Source organism: Hippoglossus hippoglossus, chromosome 16 (genome assembly GCF_009819705.1).
Source record: "Hippoglossus hippoglossus isolate fHipHip1 chromosome 16, fHipHip1.pri, whole genome shotgun sequence".
Classification (NCBI taxonomy): Eukaryota; Metazoa; Chordata; class Actinopteri; order Pleuronectiformes; family Pleuronectidae; genus Hippoglossus; species Hippoglossus hippoglossus.
Window position 1 is genome coordinate 8001592 of NC_047166.1, and position 15523 is coordinate 8017114.

At 41.3% G+C, this 15523-nt stretch overlaps 5 protein-coding genes across 6 annotated transcripts; all 5 read left to right on the plus strand.

Annotated features, from left to right (window-relative positions):
* The first annotated feature begins 1611 nt into the window (after positions 1-1611).
* LOC117777002 (trypsin-1-like) lies at positions 1612-2985 on the plus strand. The gene is made up of 6 exons (XM_034611446.1): positions 1612-1676; positions 1774-1924; positions 2034-2284; positions 2382-2515; positions 2625-2726; positions 2809-2985. Exons 1-6 carry the CDS (start codon positions 1637-1639, stop codon positions 2854-2856), a joined length of 726 nt encoding a protein of 241 aa, XP_034467337.1. The 5' UTR covers positions 1612-1636; the 3' UTR covers positions 2857-2985.
* Positions 2986-4775: 1790 nt separating this feature from the next.
* Positions 4776-6151, plus strand: LOC117776997 (trypsin-1-like). Its single transcript, XM_034611442.1, has 6 exons — positions 4776-4841; positions 4939-5089; positions 5200-5450; positions 5548-5681; positions 5791-5892; positions 5975-6151. The coding sequence occupies exons 1-6, from the start codon at positions 4802-4804 to the stop codon at positions 6020-6022; spliced, it is 726 nt and encodes a 241-aa protein (XP_034467333.1). The 5' UTR covers positions 4776-4801; the 3' UTR covers positions 6023-6151.
* A 1709-nt stretch (positions 6152-7860) lies between these two features.
* On the plus strand, positions 7861-9345 carry LOC117777001 (trypsin-1). Its single transcript, XM_034611445.1, has 6 exons — positions 7861-8035; positions 8133-8283; positions 8394-8644; positions 8742-8875; positions 8985-9086; positions 9169-9345. Exons 1-6 carry the CDS (start codon positions 7996-7998, stop codon positions 9214-9216), a joined length of 726 nt encoding a protein of 241 aa, XP_034467336.1. The 5' UTR covers positions 7861-7995; the 3' UTR covers positions 9217-9345.
* Positions 9346-10875: 1530 nt separating this feature from the next.
* On the plus strand, positions 10876-12194 carry LOC117777004 (trypsin-1-like). 2 transcript variants are annotated; one of them, XM_034611450.1, is made up of 6 exons: positions 10876-10916; positions 11122-11272; positions 11361-11615; positions 11713-11839; positions 11931-12032; positions 12147-12194. In XM_034611450.1, the coding sequence occupies exons 1-6, from the start codon at positions 10877-10879 to the stop codon at positions 12192-12194; spliced, it is 723 nt and encodes a 240-aa protein (XP_034467341.1). In that variant the 5' UTR covers position 10876. The 2 variants fall into 2 exon arrangements, with proteins under 2 accessions (XP_034467341.1, XP_034467340.1); XM_034611449.1 differs by having other exon boundaries at positions 11361-11611; positions 11703-11839.
* A 982-nt stretch (positions 12195-13176) lies between these two features.
* mrpl17 (mitochondrial ribosomal protein L17) lies at positions 13177-15345 on the plus strand. The gene is made up of 3 exons (XM_034611451.1): positions 13177-13469; positions 14707-14775; positions 14874-15345. Exons 1-3 carry the CDS (start codon positions 13296-13298, stop codon positions 15126-15128), a joined length of 498 nt encoding a protein of 165 aa, XP_034467342.1. The 5' UTR covers positions 13177-13295; the 3' UTR covers positions 15129-15345.
* The last annotated feature ends 178 nt before the right edge of the window (positions 15346-15523 follow it).

The window sequence follows — 15523 nt, forward strand, 5'->3', positions numbered from 1 at the left end:
ACACTAAATAAATAAGTTGATAATAAGACTCAAGGTTTTTCCATCTAGATAAAGAGTATGTGACAAAAATGCTTATAACACTATAGTGTGGTTTAAATGATGTTTATTTTTTTATTGATTTTCATGAGAATGACCTGAAACATTGTCAAACATAATGAAGTTTGCAAACAACCCATTAACTAGAGAGACTCAAATCAAGTCAAACCAATTGATACGGAGCAAACAACACCACAGCAGAGAAGTTACAAAGATTAATAAATCAGCAAGAACATACACAATATATAATAAAAGCACTGATGTGTTAATAATGATGGGAGAGTAAAAAGTGTCAGAAATCATTTTCACATAATATAAATGTCTGTATATATAGACCTATATATTTTCATTCACAAAAGCAGAGCCAGTGCAAGTGTCCAACTGACATTGAATTTCATTGCAGGACAGAGTCAAGGTCATGATGACTGGATGATTACAGCCTGTACAAAAACATATAGAACTGTACTCAAACACAGCAACGAATCAAACTACAACAACATTCACAGTTTTAAACTGTACTTTTATCACAGAACTGAGCAGAATCCTTCAAAAAGAGACTCAGTAAAATTCTGCAATTTATGCTTTGGTAGAATTTTTTAATTGGTACGATCAGAGTGAACGTTTTTCCCCCAATGAGCACTTTTTGAGGGTTTTGATTGGTCGGCAACACCAGGGGTGGGGCTCAATTGGTGGCTTTCGATAAAGCAGCTAATAAAAAGCAAGAATGGAGCAATCTTTGGCTTTTTATCCACCATTAGTCAAACATGAGAGCTCTGGTGTCTGTGCTGCTCGTAGGAGCTGTGTGTGAGTCAGGACCACTCAACGTTTAGATGTAACGTCAGAATATACTTTCTATGGGACAGGTTCTGCCTAGTAACAAATCTAATCAGTCTTATGTGGCCTTTGTTGTTTTTGTCTTTGATATTCATATAACATGACAGAAATGAGTCTCAAAAGCATCAAGCCATTTAGGACTTGCTGGTTATCAAAAGTGAGAAGTCCTATAACAAATAATTTCTAGCGTAGTACATGTGTAATTTCATGCATTGGGGGTTTTTATCTCTGGAGTCAGCAGTTTTGAACGACACGTGGCTTGGTCCTCCTGTAAAATCCATATTCAGCAGCTGTGGTTGTGAACCGGACCATCTGCAGAGCTGCAGCCATGTCTTCACCTGCTGAGGTTAAAGGTCACTGAATACATACTGTGCTAAACATAGATGTACAGAGTGCTCTGCAGCAACATCACCTGGAGTATGAAGTTCAGGAAGAGTCATAGAAATGAACAACTTTTCACTTCTAAGAGAATTGAAAAACTTTTAAAAACACATTCATGTGCTTGTTTCTTTAATGTTTTCCTTTCATGGACGACTCTGAAAAGGTTTTGTAGACGATACAATCTAATGTATAGAGTGTGTCAGAACAGACCATCCCACACTTTACACAATATTTGCTTTTCCAACATGCAGAATTTCCGTCCAGGACCCTGATTGGTGGAGAATAATGGTGGGAGGTGTGTCCAGCAGGTAAAGGGCAGAGCTTCCTTTCTATTTAAACCAGGTTCCAGGTGAAGTTCTCTCATCAACAGGATCACACAGCAACCATGAGGTCTCTTGTCTTCGTTCTGCTCATCGGAGCTGCTTGTGAGTTGTGTCTTTCTGCTTCCATGTAAAGTTTTATATATTCTAAAAAGAAATATTCTCTTGGTTTCTGATCTTTTGGTCTCTTGGGTGTTTTCAGTTGCCACGGAGGACGACAAGATCGTCGGAGGGTATGAGTGCAAGCCCTACTCCCAGCCCCATCAGGTGTCTCTGAACTCTGGCTACCACTTCTGTGGAGGCTCCCTGGTCAACGAGAACTGGGTTGTGTCTGCTGCTCACTGCTACAAGTCGTACGTCACCTCTTGATGTTATGAAGATAATGTTTTTACGTGCAGTCACATTGTGTTTACGCTGCATCATGAAATTCACATGTAAAACCCTCCTCTCTCTCCTCTGCAGCCGTGTGGAGGTGCGTATGGGCGAGCACAACCTCAGGGTCAATGAGGGAACCGAGCAGTACATCAGCTCCGCCCGTGTCTTCCGCCACCCCAACTACAGCTCCTACAACATCAACAACGACATCATGCTCATCAAGCTGAGCAAGCCCGCCACCATCAACCAGAAGGTGAAGCCTGTGGCTCTGCCCACCAGCTGTGCCCCCGCTGGCACCATGTGCACAGTCTCTGGATGGGGAGACACCATGAGCTCCAGTGAGTAACATCTGCATTGTAACTGCTCTGAGGTCCAGATTTGTGTTGGATAACTTTAAAAAACCTTTTCTCTAAATCTTTGCTTCCCATCCTGTAGCTGACAGTAACAGGCTGCAGTGCCTGGATCTCCCCATCCTGTCTGACAGGGACTGTGATAACTCCTACCCTGGCATGATCACCGATGCCATGTTCTGCGCTGGATACCTGGAGGGAGGAAAGGACTCTTGCCAGGTGTGTAACAAGAAGGAAATCTGCAGACAAGTTTTTCCTACATCAGTGAATGTCAGTTACATTGTTCATTGAAATCATCTTAAAACTGTTTTCATTTTCTCTCTCCCAGGGTGACTCCGGTGGCCCCGTCGTGTGCAACGGTGAGCTGCAGGGTGTTGTGTCCTGGGGCTACGGATGTGCTGAGAGGGGTAATCCTGGTGTCTACGCCAAGGTAACTTTCCAAAGAGAAAGATATTTAATCCACAGTGAGACACTGATGAACTGATCTAACTCTGATTCTTCCTCATTCACAGGTCTGCCTCTTCAACGACTGGCTGACGAGCACCATGAGCAGCTATTAAATCTGATCCTGTCATCGTACTCCGCTGTCTTTCTTCCATCGTTCTAACTCCAACATTGATGTATATGTTTGAACAATGTGCCGCCTTTGAGCATCTGAATCAATAAAGTTTTAAACATCGACTTTCAAATAATGTTCCTTTTCATTTCTTTCCACATCATGGTGCACACTATTTTAAAATATGTTTGGATTTTTCACGAAGATCTTAAACTTTTCACGACTTCTCAGAAACACAGTAAAAACAATATTTATCTTGGATCCACCACAACTACTGTATGTTGACAAATAAAATTGTAAAGTCACAAACTTTGTCATGACATAACTATCTTAGACAGTTTGATTCATGCAACAGTTTAGAATGAAACACTAAATAAATAAGTTGATAATGAGACTCAAGGTTTTTCCTTCTAGATAAACAGTATGTGACAAAAATGCTTATAACACTATAGTGTGGTTTAAATGAAGCTTTCTTTTGATTTTCATCAGAATGACCTGAAACATTGTCAAACATAATGGAGTTTGCAAACAACCCATTAACTAGAGAGACTCAAATCAAGTCAAGCCAATTGATACGGAGCAAACAACACCACAGCAGAGAAGTTACAAAGATTAATAGATCAACAAGAACATACACAATAGATAATAAATGCACTGTTGTGTTAATAATGACTGGAAAAGTTATATATATATATATATTTTATTTTTATATTTTCATTCACAAAAGCAGAGCCAGTGAAAGTGTCCAACTGACATTGACTTTCATTGCAGGACAGAGTCAAGGTCATGATGACTGGATGATTACAGCCTGTACAAAAACATATAGAACTGTACTCAAACACAGCAACAAATCAAACTACAACAACATTCACAGTTTTAAACTGTATTTTTATCACAGAACTAAGCAGAATCCTTCAAAAAGAGACTCTGTAAAACTCTGCAATTCATCCTTTGGTAGAATTTTTTAATTGGTAAAATAAGGGAGAATTTTCTTTCCCCTAATGAGCACTTTTTGAGGGTTTTGATTGGTCGGCAACACCAGGGGTGGGGCTCAATCGGTGGCTTTCGATAAAGCAGCTAATAAAAAGCAAGAATGGAGCAATCTTTGGCTTTTTATCCACCATTAGTCAAACATGAGAGCTCTGGTGTCTGTGCTGCTCGTAGGAGCTGTGTGTGAGTCTGGACTACTCAACGTTTAGATGTAACGTCAGAATATACTTTCTATGGGACAGGTTCTGCCTAGTAACAAATCTAATCAGTCTTATGTGGCCTTTGTTGTTTTTATCTTTGATATTTATATTACATGACAGAAATGAGTCTCAAAAGCATCAAGCCATTTAAGACTTGCTGGTTAGCAAAAGTGAGAAATCCATGACAAATCATTTCTAGTGTAGTACATGTGTAATTTCATGCATTGGTGTGTTTTATCTCTGGAGTCATCAGTTTTGAACAACACGTGGCTTGGTCCTCCTGTAAAATCCATATTCAGCAGCTGTGGTTGTGAACCGGACCATCTGCAGAGCTGCAGCCATGTCTTCACCTGCTGAGGTCAAAGGTCACTGAATACATACTGTGCTAAACATAGATGTACAGAGTGCTCTGCAGCAACATCACCTGGAGTATGAAGTTCAGGAAGAGTCATAGAAATGAACAACGTTTCATTACTTAGAGAATTGTTTCAACTTTTTAAAACACATGTTATCCTTTTATGGACGACTCGGGAAAGGTTTTGTAGATGATACAATCTAATGTATAGAGTGTGTCAGAACAGACCATCCCACACTTTACACAATATTTGCTTTTCCAACACGCAGACATTTCAGTCCAGGACCCTGATTGGTGGAGAATAATGGTGGGAGGTGTGTCCAGCAGGTAAAGGGCAGAGCTTCCTTTCTATTTAAACCAGGTTCCAGGTGAAGTTCTCTCATCAACAGGATCACACAGCAACCATGAGGTCTCTTGTCTTCGTTCTGCTCATCGGAGCTGCTTGTGAGTTGTGTCTTTCTGCTTCAATGTATAGTTTTATATATTCTAAAAAGAAATATTCTCTTGGTTTCTGACCTTTTGGTCTTTTGGGTGTTTTCAGTTGCCACGGAGGACGACAAGATCGTCGGAGGGTATGAGTGCAAGCCCTACTCCCAGCCCCATCAGGTGTCTCTGAACTCTGGCTACCACTTCTGTGGAGGCTCCCTGGTCAACGAGAACTGGGTTGTGTCTGCTGCTCACTGCTACAAGTCGTACGTCACCTCTTGATGTTATGAAGACAAAGTTTTTACATGCAAGAATCATTGTTTTTAAACAGCATCATGAAACTCACATGTAAAACCCTCCTCTCTCTCCTGTACAGCCGTGTGGAGGTGCGTATGGGCGAGCACAACCTCAGGGTCAATGAGGGAACCGAGCAGTACATCAGCTCCGCCCGTGTCATCCGCCACCCCAACTACAGCTCCTACAACATCAACAACGACATCATGCTCATCAAGCTGAGCAAGCCCGCCACCATCAACCAGAAGGTGAAGCCTGTGGCTCTGCCCACCAGCTGTGCCCCCGCTGGCACCATGTGCACAGTCTCTGGATGGGGAGACACCATGAGCTCCAGTGAGTAACATCTGCATTGTAACTGCTCTGAGGTCCAGATTTGTGTTGGATAACTTTAAAAACCCTTTTCTCTAATAATTTGTTTCCCATCCTGCAGCTGACAGTAACAGGCTGCAGTGCCTGGATCTCCCCATCCTGTCTGACAGGGACTGTGATAACTCCTACCCTGGCATGATCACCGATGCCATGTTCTGCGCTGGATACCTGGAGGGAGGAAAGGACTCTTGCCAGGTGTGTAACAAGAAGGGAATCTGCAGACATTTATTTCCTACATCAGTGAATGTCAGTTACATTGTTCATTGAAATCATCTTAAATCTGTTTTCATTTTCTCTCTCCCAGGGTGACTCCGGTGGCCCCGTCGTGTGCAACGGTGAGCTGCAGGGTGTTGTGTCCTGGGGCTACGGATGTGCTGAGAGGGGTAATCCTGGTGTCTACGCCAAGGTAACTTTCCAAAGAGAAAGATATTTAATCCACAGTGAGACACTGATGAACTGATCTAACTCTGATTCTTCCTCATTCACAGGTCTGCCTCTTCAACGACTGGCTGACGAGCACCATGAGCAGCTATTAAATCTGATCCTGTGATCGTACTCCGCTGCCTTTCTTCCATCGTTCTAACTCCAACATTGATGTATATGTTTGAACAATGTGCCGCCTTTGAGCATCTGAATCAATAAAGTTTTAAACATCGACTTTCAAATAATGTTCCTTTTCATTTCTTTCCACATCATGGTGCACACTATTTTAAAATATGTTTGGATTTTCACCAAGATCTTAAACTGTTCACGACTCCTTGGAAATACAGTAAAAACAATATTTATCCTGGATCCACCACAACTACTGTATGTTGACAAATAAAATGTTCAAGTCTCAAACTTTGTCATGACATAACTATCTTAGACAGTTTGATTCATGCAACAGTTTAGAATGAAACACTAAATAAATAAGTTGATAATAAGACTCAAGGTTTTTCCATCTAGATAAACAGTATGTGACAAAAATGCTTATAACACTATAGTGTGGTTTAAATGAAGCTTTCTATTGAATTTCATCAGAATGACCTGAAACATTGTCAAACATAATGAAGTTTGCAAACAACCCATTAACTAGAGAGACTCAAATCAAGTCAAGCCAATTGATATGGAGCAAACAACACCACAGCAGAGAAGTTACAAAGATAAATAGATCAACAAGAACATACACAATATATAATAAAAGCACTGATGTGTAAATCATGATGGGAGATTAAAAAGTGTCAGAAATCATTTTCACATAATATAAATGTCTGTATATATAGACCTATATATTTTCATTCACAAAAGCAGAGCCAGTGAAAGTGTCCAACTGACAATGACTTTCATTGCAGGACAGAGTCAAGGTCATGATGACTGGATGATTACAGCCTGTACAAAAACATATAGAACTGTACTCAAACACAGCAACTAATCAAACTACAACAACATTCACAGTTTTAAACTGTACTTTTATCACAGAACTGAGCAGAATCCTTCAAAAAGAGACTCAGTAAAACTCTGCAATTTATGCTTTGGTAGAATTTTTTAATTGGTACGATCAGAGTGAACGTTTTTCCCCCAATGAGCACTTTTTGAGGGTTTTGATTGGTCGGCAACACCAGGGGTGGGGCTCAATCGGTGGCTTTCGATAAAGCAGCTAATAAAAAGCAAGAATGGAGCAATCTTTGGCTTTTTATCCACCATTAGTCAAACATGAGAGCTCTGGTGTCTGTGCTGCTCGTAGGAGCTGTGTATGAGTCTGGACTACTCAACGTTTAGAGGTAATGTCAGAATATACTTTCTATGGGACAGGTTCTGCCTAGTAAAAAATCTAATCAGTCTTATGTGGCCTTTGTTTTTTTTGTCTTTGAAATTTATATTACATGAGAGAAATGAGTCTCAAAAGCATCTGGCCATTTAGGACTTGCTGATTATCAAAAGTGAGAAGTCCTAAAACAAATCATTTCTAGCGTAGTACATGTGTAATTTCATGCATTTATGTTTTTTGTCTCTGGAGTCAGCAGTTTTGAACGACACGTGGCTTGGTCCTCCTGTAAAATCCATATTCAGCAGCTGTGGTTGGGAACCGGACCATCTGCAGAGCTGCAGCCATGTCTTCACCTGCTGAGGTTAAAGGTCACTGAATACATACTGTGCTAAACATAGATGTACAGAGTGCTCTGCAGCAACATCACCTGGAGTATGAAGTTCAGGAAGAGTCATAGAATTGAACAACTTTTCATTACTAAGAGAAATGTTTCAACTTTTTAAAACACATGTTTTCCTTTCATGGACGACTCTGAAATGGTTTTGTAGACGATACAATCTCATGTATAGAGTGTATCAGAACAGACCATCCCACACTTTACACAATATTTGCTTTTCCAACACGCAGAATTATCAGTCCAGGACCCTGATTGGTGGAGAATAATGGTGGGAGGTGTGTCCAGCAGGTAAAGGGCAGAGCTTCCTTTCTATTTAAACCAGGTTCCAGGTGAAGTTCTCTCATCAACAGGATCACACAGCAACCATGAGGTCTCTTGTCTTCGTTCTGCTCATCGGAGCTGCTTGTGAGTTGTGTCTTTCTGCTTCCATGTATAGTTTTATATATTCTAAAAAGAAATATTCTCTTGGTTTCTGACCTTTTGGTCTCTTGGGTGTTTTCAGTTGCCACGGAGGACGACAAGATCGTCGGAGGGTATGAGTGCAAGCCCTACTCCCAGCCCCATCAGGTGTCTCTGAACTCTGGCTACCACTTCTGTGGAGGCTCCCTGGTCAACGAGAACTGGGTTGTGTCTGCTGCTCACTGCTACAAGTCGTACGTCACCTCTTGATGTTATGAAGACAATGTTTTTACATTCAATAATCATTGTGTTTACACTGCATCATGAAATTCAAATGTAAAACCCTCCTCTCTCTCCTCTGCAGCCGTGTGGAGGTGCGTATGGGCGAGCACAACCTCAGGGTCAATGAGGGAACCGAGCAGTACATCAGCTCCGCCCGTGTCATCCGCCACCCCAACTACAGCTCCTACAACATCAACAACGACATCATGCTCATCAAGCTGAGCAAGCCCGCCACCATCAACCAGAAGGTGAAGCCTGTGGCTCTGCCCACCAGCTGTGCCCCCGCTGGCACCATGTGCACAGTCTCTGGATGGGGAGACACCATGAGCTCCAGTGAGTAACATCTGCATTGTAACTGCTCTGAGGTCCAGATTTGTGTGGGATAACTTTAAAAACCCTTTTCTCTAATACTTTGTTTCCCATCCTGCAGCTGACAGTAACAAGCTGCAGTGCCTGGATCTCCCCATCCTGTCTGACAGGGACTGTGATAACTCCTACCCTGGCATGATCACCGATGCCATGTTCTGCGCTGGATACCTGGAGGGAGGAAAGGACTCTTGCCAGGTGTGTAACAAGAAGGAAATCTGCAGACAAGTTTTTCCTACATCAGTGAATGTTAGTTACATTGTTCATTGAAATCATCTTAAAACTGTTTTCATTTTCTCTCTCCCAGGGTGACTCCGGTGGCCCCGTCGTGTGCAACGGTGAGCTGCAGGGTGTTGTGTCCTGGGGCTACGGATGTGCTGAGAGGGGTAATCCTGGTGTCTACGCCAAGGTAACTTTCCAAAGAGAAAGATATTTAATCCACAGTGAGACACTGATGAACTAATCTAACTCTGATTCTTCCTCATTCACAGGTCTGCCTCTTCAACGACTGGCTGACGAGCACCATGAGCAGCTATTAAATCTGATCCTGTGATCGTACTCCGCTGCCTTTCTTCCATCGTTCTAACTCCAACATTGATGTATATGTTTGAACAATGTGCTGCCTTTGAGCATCTGAATCAATAAAGTTTTAAACATCGACTTTCAAATAATGTTCCTTTTCATTTCTTTCCACATCATGGTGCACACTATTTTAAAATATGTTTGGATTTTTTATAATTATGGGATAGTAAAAATAAATCATATATATAGACCTATATATTTCCATTCACTATACCAGATCCAGTGAGTCGGTCTGTGAGAAAGTGTCCAACTGACATTGACTTTCATTGCAGGACAGAGTCAAGGTCATGATGACTGGATGATTACAGCCTGTACAAAAACATATAGAACTGTACTCAAACACAGCAACGAATCAAACTACAACAACATTCACAGTTTTAAACTGTACTTTTATCACAGAACTAAGCAGAATCCTTCAAAAAGAGTCTCAGTAAAACTCTGCAAAATATGCTTTGGTAAAAAATTTTAATTAGTACGATAACAGTAAAGGTTATTTTTCCCCATAAGCATTTTTTGAGGGTTTTAATTGGTCAGCAACACCAGGTTCAATCGGTGGCTTTAAGCACTCAATAAAAAGTATGGAGCAATCTTTGGCTTTTTATCGACCATTAGTCAAACATGAGAGCTCTGGTGTCTGTGCTGCTCATAGGAGCTGTGTGTGAGTCTGGACCACATATTCATCTGAATCAATAAAGTCTTAAACATCGACTTTCAAATAATGTTGGATTTTTCACCAAGATCTTAAACTGTTCTCGACTCCTTGGAAATACAGTAAAAACAAGGTTTATCTTGGAACCTCCACAACTACTGTATTTTGACAAATAAAAGTATCAAACTTTGTCATGACATAACTTTCTTAGACAGTTTGATTCATGCAACAGTTTAGAATGAAACACTAAATAAATAAGTTGATAATAGGACTCAAGGTTTTTCCTTCTAGATAAACAGTATGTGTCACAAATGCTTATAAGACTATAGTGTGGTTTAAATGAAGCTTTCTATTCATTTTCATCAGAATGACCTGAAACATTGTCAAAACATAATGAAGTTTGCAAATAACCCATTAACTAGAGAGACTCAAATCAAGTCAAGCCAATTGATACAGAGCAAACAGGACCACAGCAGAGAAGTTACAAAGATAAATAGATCAACAAGAACATACACAATAGATAATAAAACTAAAGGACTGTTTATATAGGCCTATATATTTCCGTTCACTATACCAGAGCCAGTGAGACCGTCTGTGAGAAAGTGTCCAACTGACATTTCATTGCAGGACAGAGTCAAGGTCATGATGACTGGATGATTACAGCCTGTTCAAAAACATATAGAACTGTACTCAAACACAGCAACGAATCAAACTACAACAACATACACAGTTTTAAACTTTATTTTTATCAAAGAACTGAGCAGAATCCTTCAAAATTAGACAGTAAAACTCTCCAAAAAATGCTTTTTGTCGAATTAAATGGTTATTTCCCCCATTAGCACTTTTTGAGGGTTTTGATTGGTCAGCAACACCAGGGGTGGGGCTCAATCGGTGGCTTTAGATAAAAAAAACTCAATAAAAAGCAAGTATGGAGCAATCTTTGGCTTTTTATCCACCGTTAGTCAAACATGAGAGCTCTGGTGTTTGTGCTGCTCGTAGGAGCTGTGTGTGAGTCTGGACCACTCAACGTTTAGAGATAATATCAGAATATACTTTCTATGGGATAGGTTCTGCCAAAGAGACAACAAATCTATTACATAGAAACGTGGCTTTAAATGATACCACAGAGGCAAAGAAGAAACTCTTTATTTGATGTCTTCTATGCATTTCATTAAAGGTCAAGACAATAAACGTATATGTCTGTTTTTTTCAGTTGCCACAGACGATGACAAAATTGTTGGAGGGTATGAGTGCACGCCTCATTCCCAGCCCCATCAGGTGTCTCTGAACTCCGGCTACCACTTCTGTGGAGGCTCCCTGGTCAACGAGAACTGGGTGGTGTCAGCCGCTCACTGCTTCAAACCGTGGATGCTCTGCAAACATCACAGACGACACTTCTCACACAATCAAAGCCTTCTGTTCCCTCATCCACAGCTTCTGCTTCTGTTCCAGCAAAATGGACATCGTCCTCGGTGATCACAACCGCTGGTTCATGGATGGCAATGAACAGATCATCCCCGCTACCCATGTGATTCCTCACCCCGACTACAACTCATGGCTTATTGACAATGACATCATGCTGATCAAGCTTAGCAAGCCCCCCACCATCAACCAGTACGTGCGGCCTGTGGCTCTGCCCACTAGTTGTGCCCCTGCTGGCACCATGTGCACAGTCTCTGGCTGGGGTGTCACCATGAGCTCCTGTGAGTATTAAGCATTTTCTCAACAAGCTGTGGTTATTCACTCATGCATTTGATCTAACTTTTATTTTACCCTTGTGTTAAATCCCTGCAGCTGTTGACAGTAACAGGCTGCAGTGCCTGGACATCCCTATCCTGTCCGATGAGGACTGTGACAACTCCTACCCCGGGATGCTCACTGAGGCCATGTTCTGTGCTGGATCCCTGGAGGGAGGCAAGGACTCCTGCCAGGTGTGCATGTCTCTTTTTGTGAAGTGGACAAGAATATCTGCTGTACATTTTTGTAAATGTCCATCTGCTTGACTGCCCCTCCTTCTCTCAGGGTGACTCTGGCGGTCCTTTTGTGTGTAATGGGGAGCTGCAGGGGGTTGTGTCCTGGGGCTTTGGATGTGCAGAGAAGAACCACCCCGGTGTATATGCCAAGGTAAAGAGTTTCCTCCAGCTATCATTTCTATCTCTATTATTGCAGAAAAATATCCTCAAAGCCTGATGTGACATGTAGTTCCAACACATTTATTTCCTCTCTCTACTGCATCAGACCTGCGTTCTCACAGAGTGGCTGCAGAGGACCATGGCTGCCTCCTGAGTCTGCTCCAAACTCATCCCTGCTACTGCGAAACCCTGAGTCCATGAAACTCTCTCTGACATGAAAATAAAATAAGTGCAAGGCCAATATTTAAAGTTTGTTTCTTTATTTTGCACTGCTCTGTGTCTGTGATCGGTTTTATATTTTCGAATTATGAAAATGAAAATTCATTCATGATCTACTCACCTCTATGCCGAAGGAGGGGTGGGTGAAGTGTTTGAGTCCACAAAACCCTTTTAGAGTTTCAGGGGTAAAAAGAGTTGCAGCCAAATCCAATACAATTGAAGTAAATGGTGACCAATTCTTCAATGTATAAAAACAGATGAAAACATAAAATGCCTCCATATGCTCCTGAGGTTTCATCCAAGTGTCCGTAAGGCCCGACATTCAAATCCATTCAATGAGCCGTGTTCACGTGTGGATCACAGAGAACATTTAGGCTCTAAACGTGGTGTAAATGACACCGTTTCGAGTCGAAGGTCAAACACTTCCCCCACCCCTCCATCTGCATTGTGGTGAGTGGAGAATGAGTGAACTTTCATTTTTGGGTGAACTATCCCTTTAAGATGAGAGTTATTTCAGACAAACAACAAATAAAACAGATCGGAATATGAATAAATAGTTTTAGAATAAACATGATTAACAATTAATAAAAATGGTTTATTGTTAATGTTTATCAGCTGTGATTGTAAACAACATGTTTTATATTTAATAACCAAATAACGTCAGAAAAGTTAAACAGATCATGATTATCATTGATTACTTATTGTCACTACTAATATTAACAATTAAATATTGATTTATTTTATATTCTCGCTTTTGGTTTTCGTCTCCTCCGCAGGGAGTTAAGCGGAACTGTTGTTTCCCCGTTCCAGCACCAAGTCGGACAGTTACACCGACGCACCTCCAATGTCAGACACTGCTTTGACACATCTGACCGGAAGGATTTGTTCTTAACCTATCGAGTCCCCTCCATAGGCTGCATATAAAGGTCTGACTGAGAAGGTCACTCGCCTCCTTTAGAACCCGGTCCCCGCTGTGTGTTGTCGGCTCCTCCGTGTCTGTATCTCGGACTCCCGCAGGAGACTCTCCCCGGACAAGATGCGCCTCACGCTGCAGACGCTGATCTCCCACGGCCGGATGGCCCGGAAGATGGGCCTGGGGCCAGAGTCCCGCATCAACATGCTGCGGAACATTCTGACGGGACTGGTCCGACACGAGAGGATCGAAACCACGCGGGCCCGAGCCGACGAGGTCCGCTTCTACGCCGAGAAGGTACCGAACCGTCCGGAGAAGCTAATGCTAATGCTAACACGTCTGAGCAGGTCAAATACAAACAACAGAAAGGAAACAGACAACAAACATTTAGTTTTTAAATGTTTTTGTTGTGAAGGCTCAGTGTCATCCACAAGAAGAAGATAGTATATTATTATTATTATTATTATTATTATTATTATTATGATGATGTTATAACTGAATGAAAGGTTAGGATATTCTATACCCACTATTGTCATCATGTAATTATAAATTAGGTATTTTATAGTCTCATTTACTTTAATATATATATGGATATAAAGAACTACTATTTAGCTGTTGTCTATAAAACAGGTTAAAGTCGATATTTTGAGCTTGTGTAAGTTTTACAAGCTTTTATTGAACTGTTAAAGAACAACCACATCTTCATCAGGCAAAAGCACAAAACTTAAATGTCCTCTCTTCATGGTCTGGTGAGTCAAGTAGCTATAAAAAAAATAATCTAAAACAACTCTAACATGTTCTTTCAGAGACTTTCTTCTTTCAAAAGTCAACATGTTGGAATTGCAAGCTACAATGGCAGCCAGATGCGTTATCCTCCACGAGGCCCAAGAGTCGCCTTAAATACAAGAAAGCTGCACCAAATTGCACAATCTCAGATATCTGTCACTTAAATATTCCTGTTTTTTCACCAAGATTTGTTCTATGTTAAAGATATGTCCAGATCTGTGACAACATTGAATGGGTTCATTCTTGTCCTAACCTTCCACCAAGTTTCATGGAAATCCCTTCAGTAGTTGTTGTGTAATTTAGCTGACATACATACAAACAAACAAATGAACGGGTGAAAACATAAACTCCTTGGTGGAGATAAAAAGTTTGAGAATGTGCACTTACATTTCTGTCTGCTAGAGTTTTTAGTATTAAGTTGATCTGTATCTGAACACAAATAAGCGATCACAGCCATACGTGATAATCAAGGGCAATAACATGATTTCACTCCTCTGGGATTTCACAAAACTTTGTCTGTCTTTCTTATTTCTTGCTCAGAGCATTTGTGAGCTTGTGCTCTCGCTCTGTGCTGTCGTAGTAAAGAGAGGATGATCCCTGGTATCAGAGAGACTATCATTGTCTACTTGTTTTTAATCTCAAGAAGATCATTTTTGTACCAACACTCTCCAACATATTCAGATTCTAATTCCTCTTTCTTCCACACATGAGGATCCTGACTGTGTTTTCCTGTTTTGTTTTTTTCCAGCTGGTGGACTATGCCAAAAAGGGAGACACTGATGACAAGGCAATGAAAATGGCCAGTTTTTGGCTGACGGTACGTGTCTGCAGCTTCTCAACTCTGTGAAGTTAACAAGCTGCGTCTGTCTGAATGTGAAACAGTGGTTTATTCTGAGCGTGTTTCCTTTTCTGCAGGAGAAGGATCTGGTCCCAAAGCTCTTCAAGGTCCTGGCCCCACGGTTTGAGACTCAGTCGAAAGCTTACACACGGATGGCGCAAATCCCCAACAGACAGAACATGGACAGAGCTAAGATGGCCGTCTTGGAGTTCAAGGGCAACCCCTTCCCTCCTCTCTACCCAGCGAATAAGGAGAATGAACTGACGCTCATCAACCAGCTGCTCAAAGGCTACAGAGAGGAGAGGGCACAAGAGTTGGCTGCAAAATCATAACTCACAGCAGTTTGTGGCCTAAAGAGACTGATGCATTTCATTCAGCGAAAGAACAGATCAAAAGTTATACCTGCAACTGAAGCAAAGGACATTTCTGTATGGGAACATTTCTGATTGATGATGTATTATAAAATAAACTTCCTATCAAGAGTAAGAGGATTTTACTTTGTCTTTGAACACTAAACTATCGACCGTGTGAGGGTCGGCTCACAAACAACGCTGCTCTTGTTCTCATTTTGCTGATTAGTGGCACTTTTCCACAATATCGGCAAATAACAGGACATATGTAGACATTTGATATGTTTTTATGTATTGTAATACATCAACAGTGGATGAAATTCTCCAAAATTTCAAGACCATCAAAATGTATTTAAACATGTAGGAAACTGCAAACG

Coding starts and splice junctions, on each gene's coding strand:
- LOC117777004 (XM_034611449.1), top strand. CDS start 10,877: ATGAGAGCTCTGGTGTTTGTGCTGCTCGTAGGAGCTGTGT. Junction 11,612..11,702: donor GGGTGTCACCATGAGCTCCT/GTGAGTATTAAG, acceptor AAATCCCTGCAG/CTGTTGACAGTAACAGGCTG. Junction 11,840..11,930: donor GAGGCAAGGACTCCTGCCAG/GTGTGCATGTCT, acceptor TCCTTCTCTCAG/GGTGACTCTGGCGGTCCTTT.
- mrpl17 (XM_034611451.1), top strand. CDS start 13,296: ATGCGCCTCACGCTGCAGACGCTGATCTCCCACGGCCGGATGGCCCGG. Junction 13,470..14,706: donor TCCGCTTCTACGCCGAGAAG/GTACCGAACCGT, acceptor GTTTTTTTCCAG/CTGGTGGACTATGCCAAAAA. Junction 14,776..14,873: donor TGGCCAGTTTTTGGCTGACG/GTACGTGTCTGC, acceptor CCTTTTCTGCAG/GAGAAGGATCTGGTCCCAAA.
- LOC117776997 (XM_034611442.1), top strand. CDS start 4,802: ATGAGGTCTCTTGTCTTCGTTCTGCTCATCGGAGCTGCTT. Junction 4,842..4,938: donor TCTGCTCATCGGAGCTGCTT/GTGAGTTGTGTC, acceptor GGGTGTTTTCAG/TTGCCACGGAGGACGACAAG. Junction 5,682..5,790: donor GAGGAAAGGACTCTTGCCAG/GTGTGTAACAAG, acceptor TCTCTCTCCCAG/GGTGACTCCGGTGGCCCCGT.
- LOC117777002 (XM_034611446.1), top strand. CDS start 1,637: ATGAGGTCTCTTGTCTTCGTTCTGCTCATCGGAGCTGCTT. Junction 1,925..2,033: donor GCTGCTCACTGCTACAAGTC/GTACGTCACCTC, acceptor TCTCCTCTGCAG/CCGTGTGGAGGTGCGTATGG. Junction 2,516..2,624: donor GAGGAAAGGACTCTTGCCAG/GTGTGTAACAAG, acceptor TCTCTCTCCCAG/GGTGACTCCGGTGGCCCCGT.
- LOC117777001 (XM_034611445.1), top strand. CDS start 7,996: ATGAGGTCTCTTGTCTTCGTTCTGCTCATCGGAGCTGCTT. Junction 8,036..8,132: donor TCTGCTCATCGGAGCTGCTT/GTGAGTTGTGTC, acceptor GGGTGTTTTCAG/TTGCCACGGAGGACGACAAG. Junction 8,876..8,984: donor GAGGAAAGGACTCTTGCCAG/GTGTGTAACAAG, acceptor TCTCTCTCCCAG/GGTGACTCCGGTGGCCCCGT.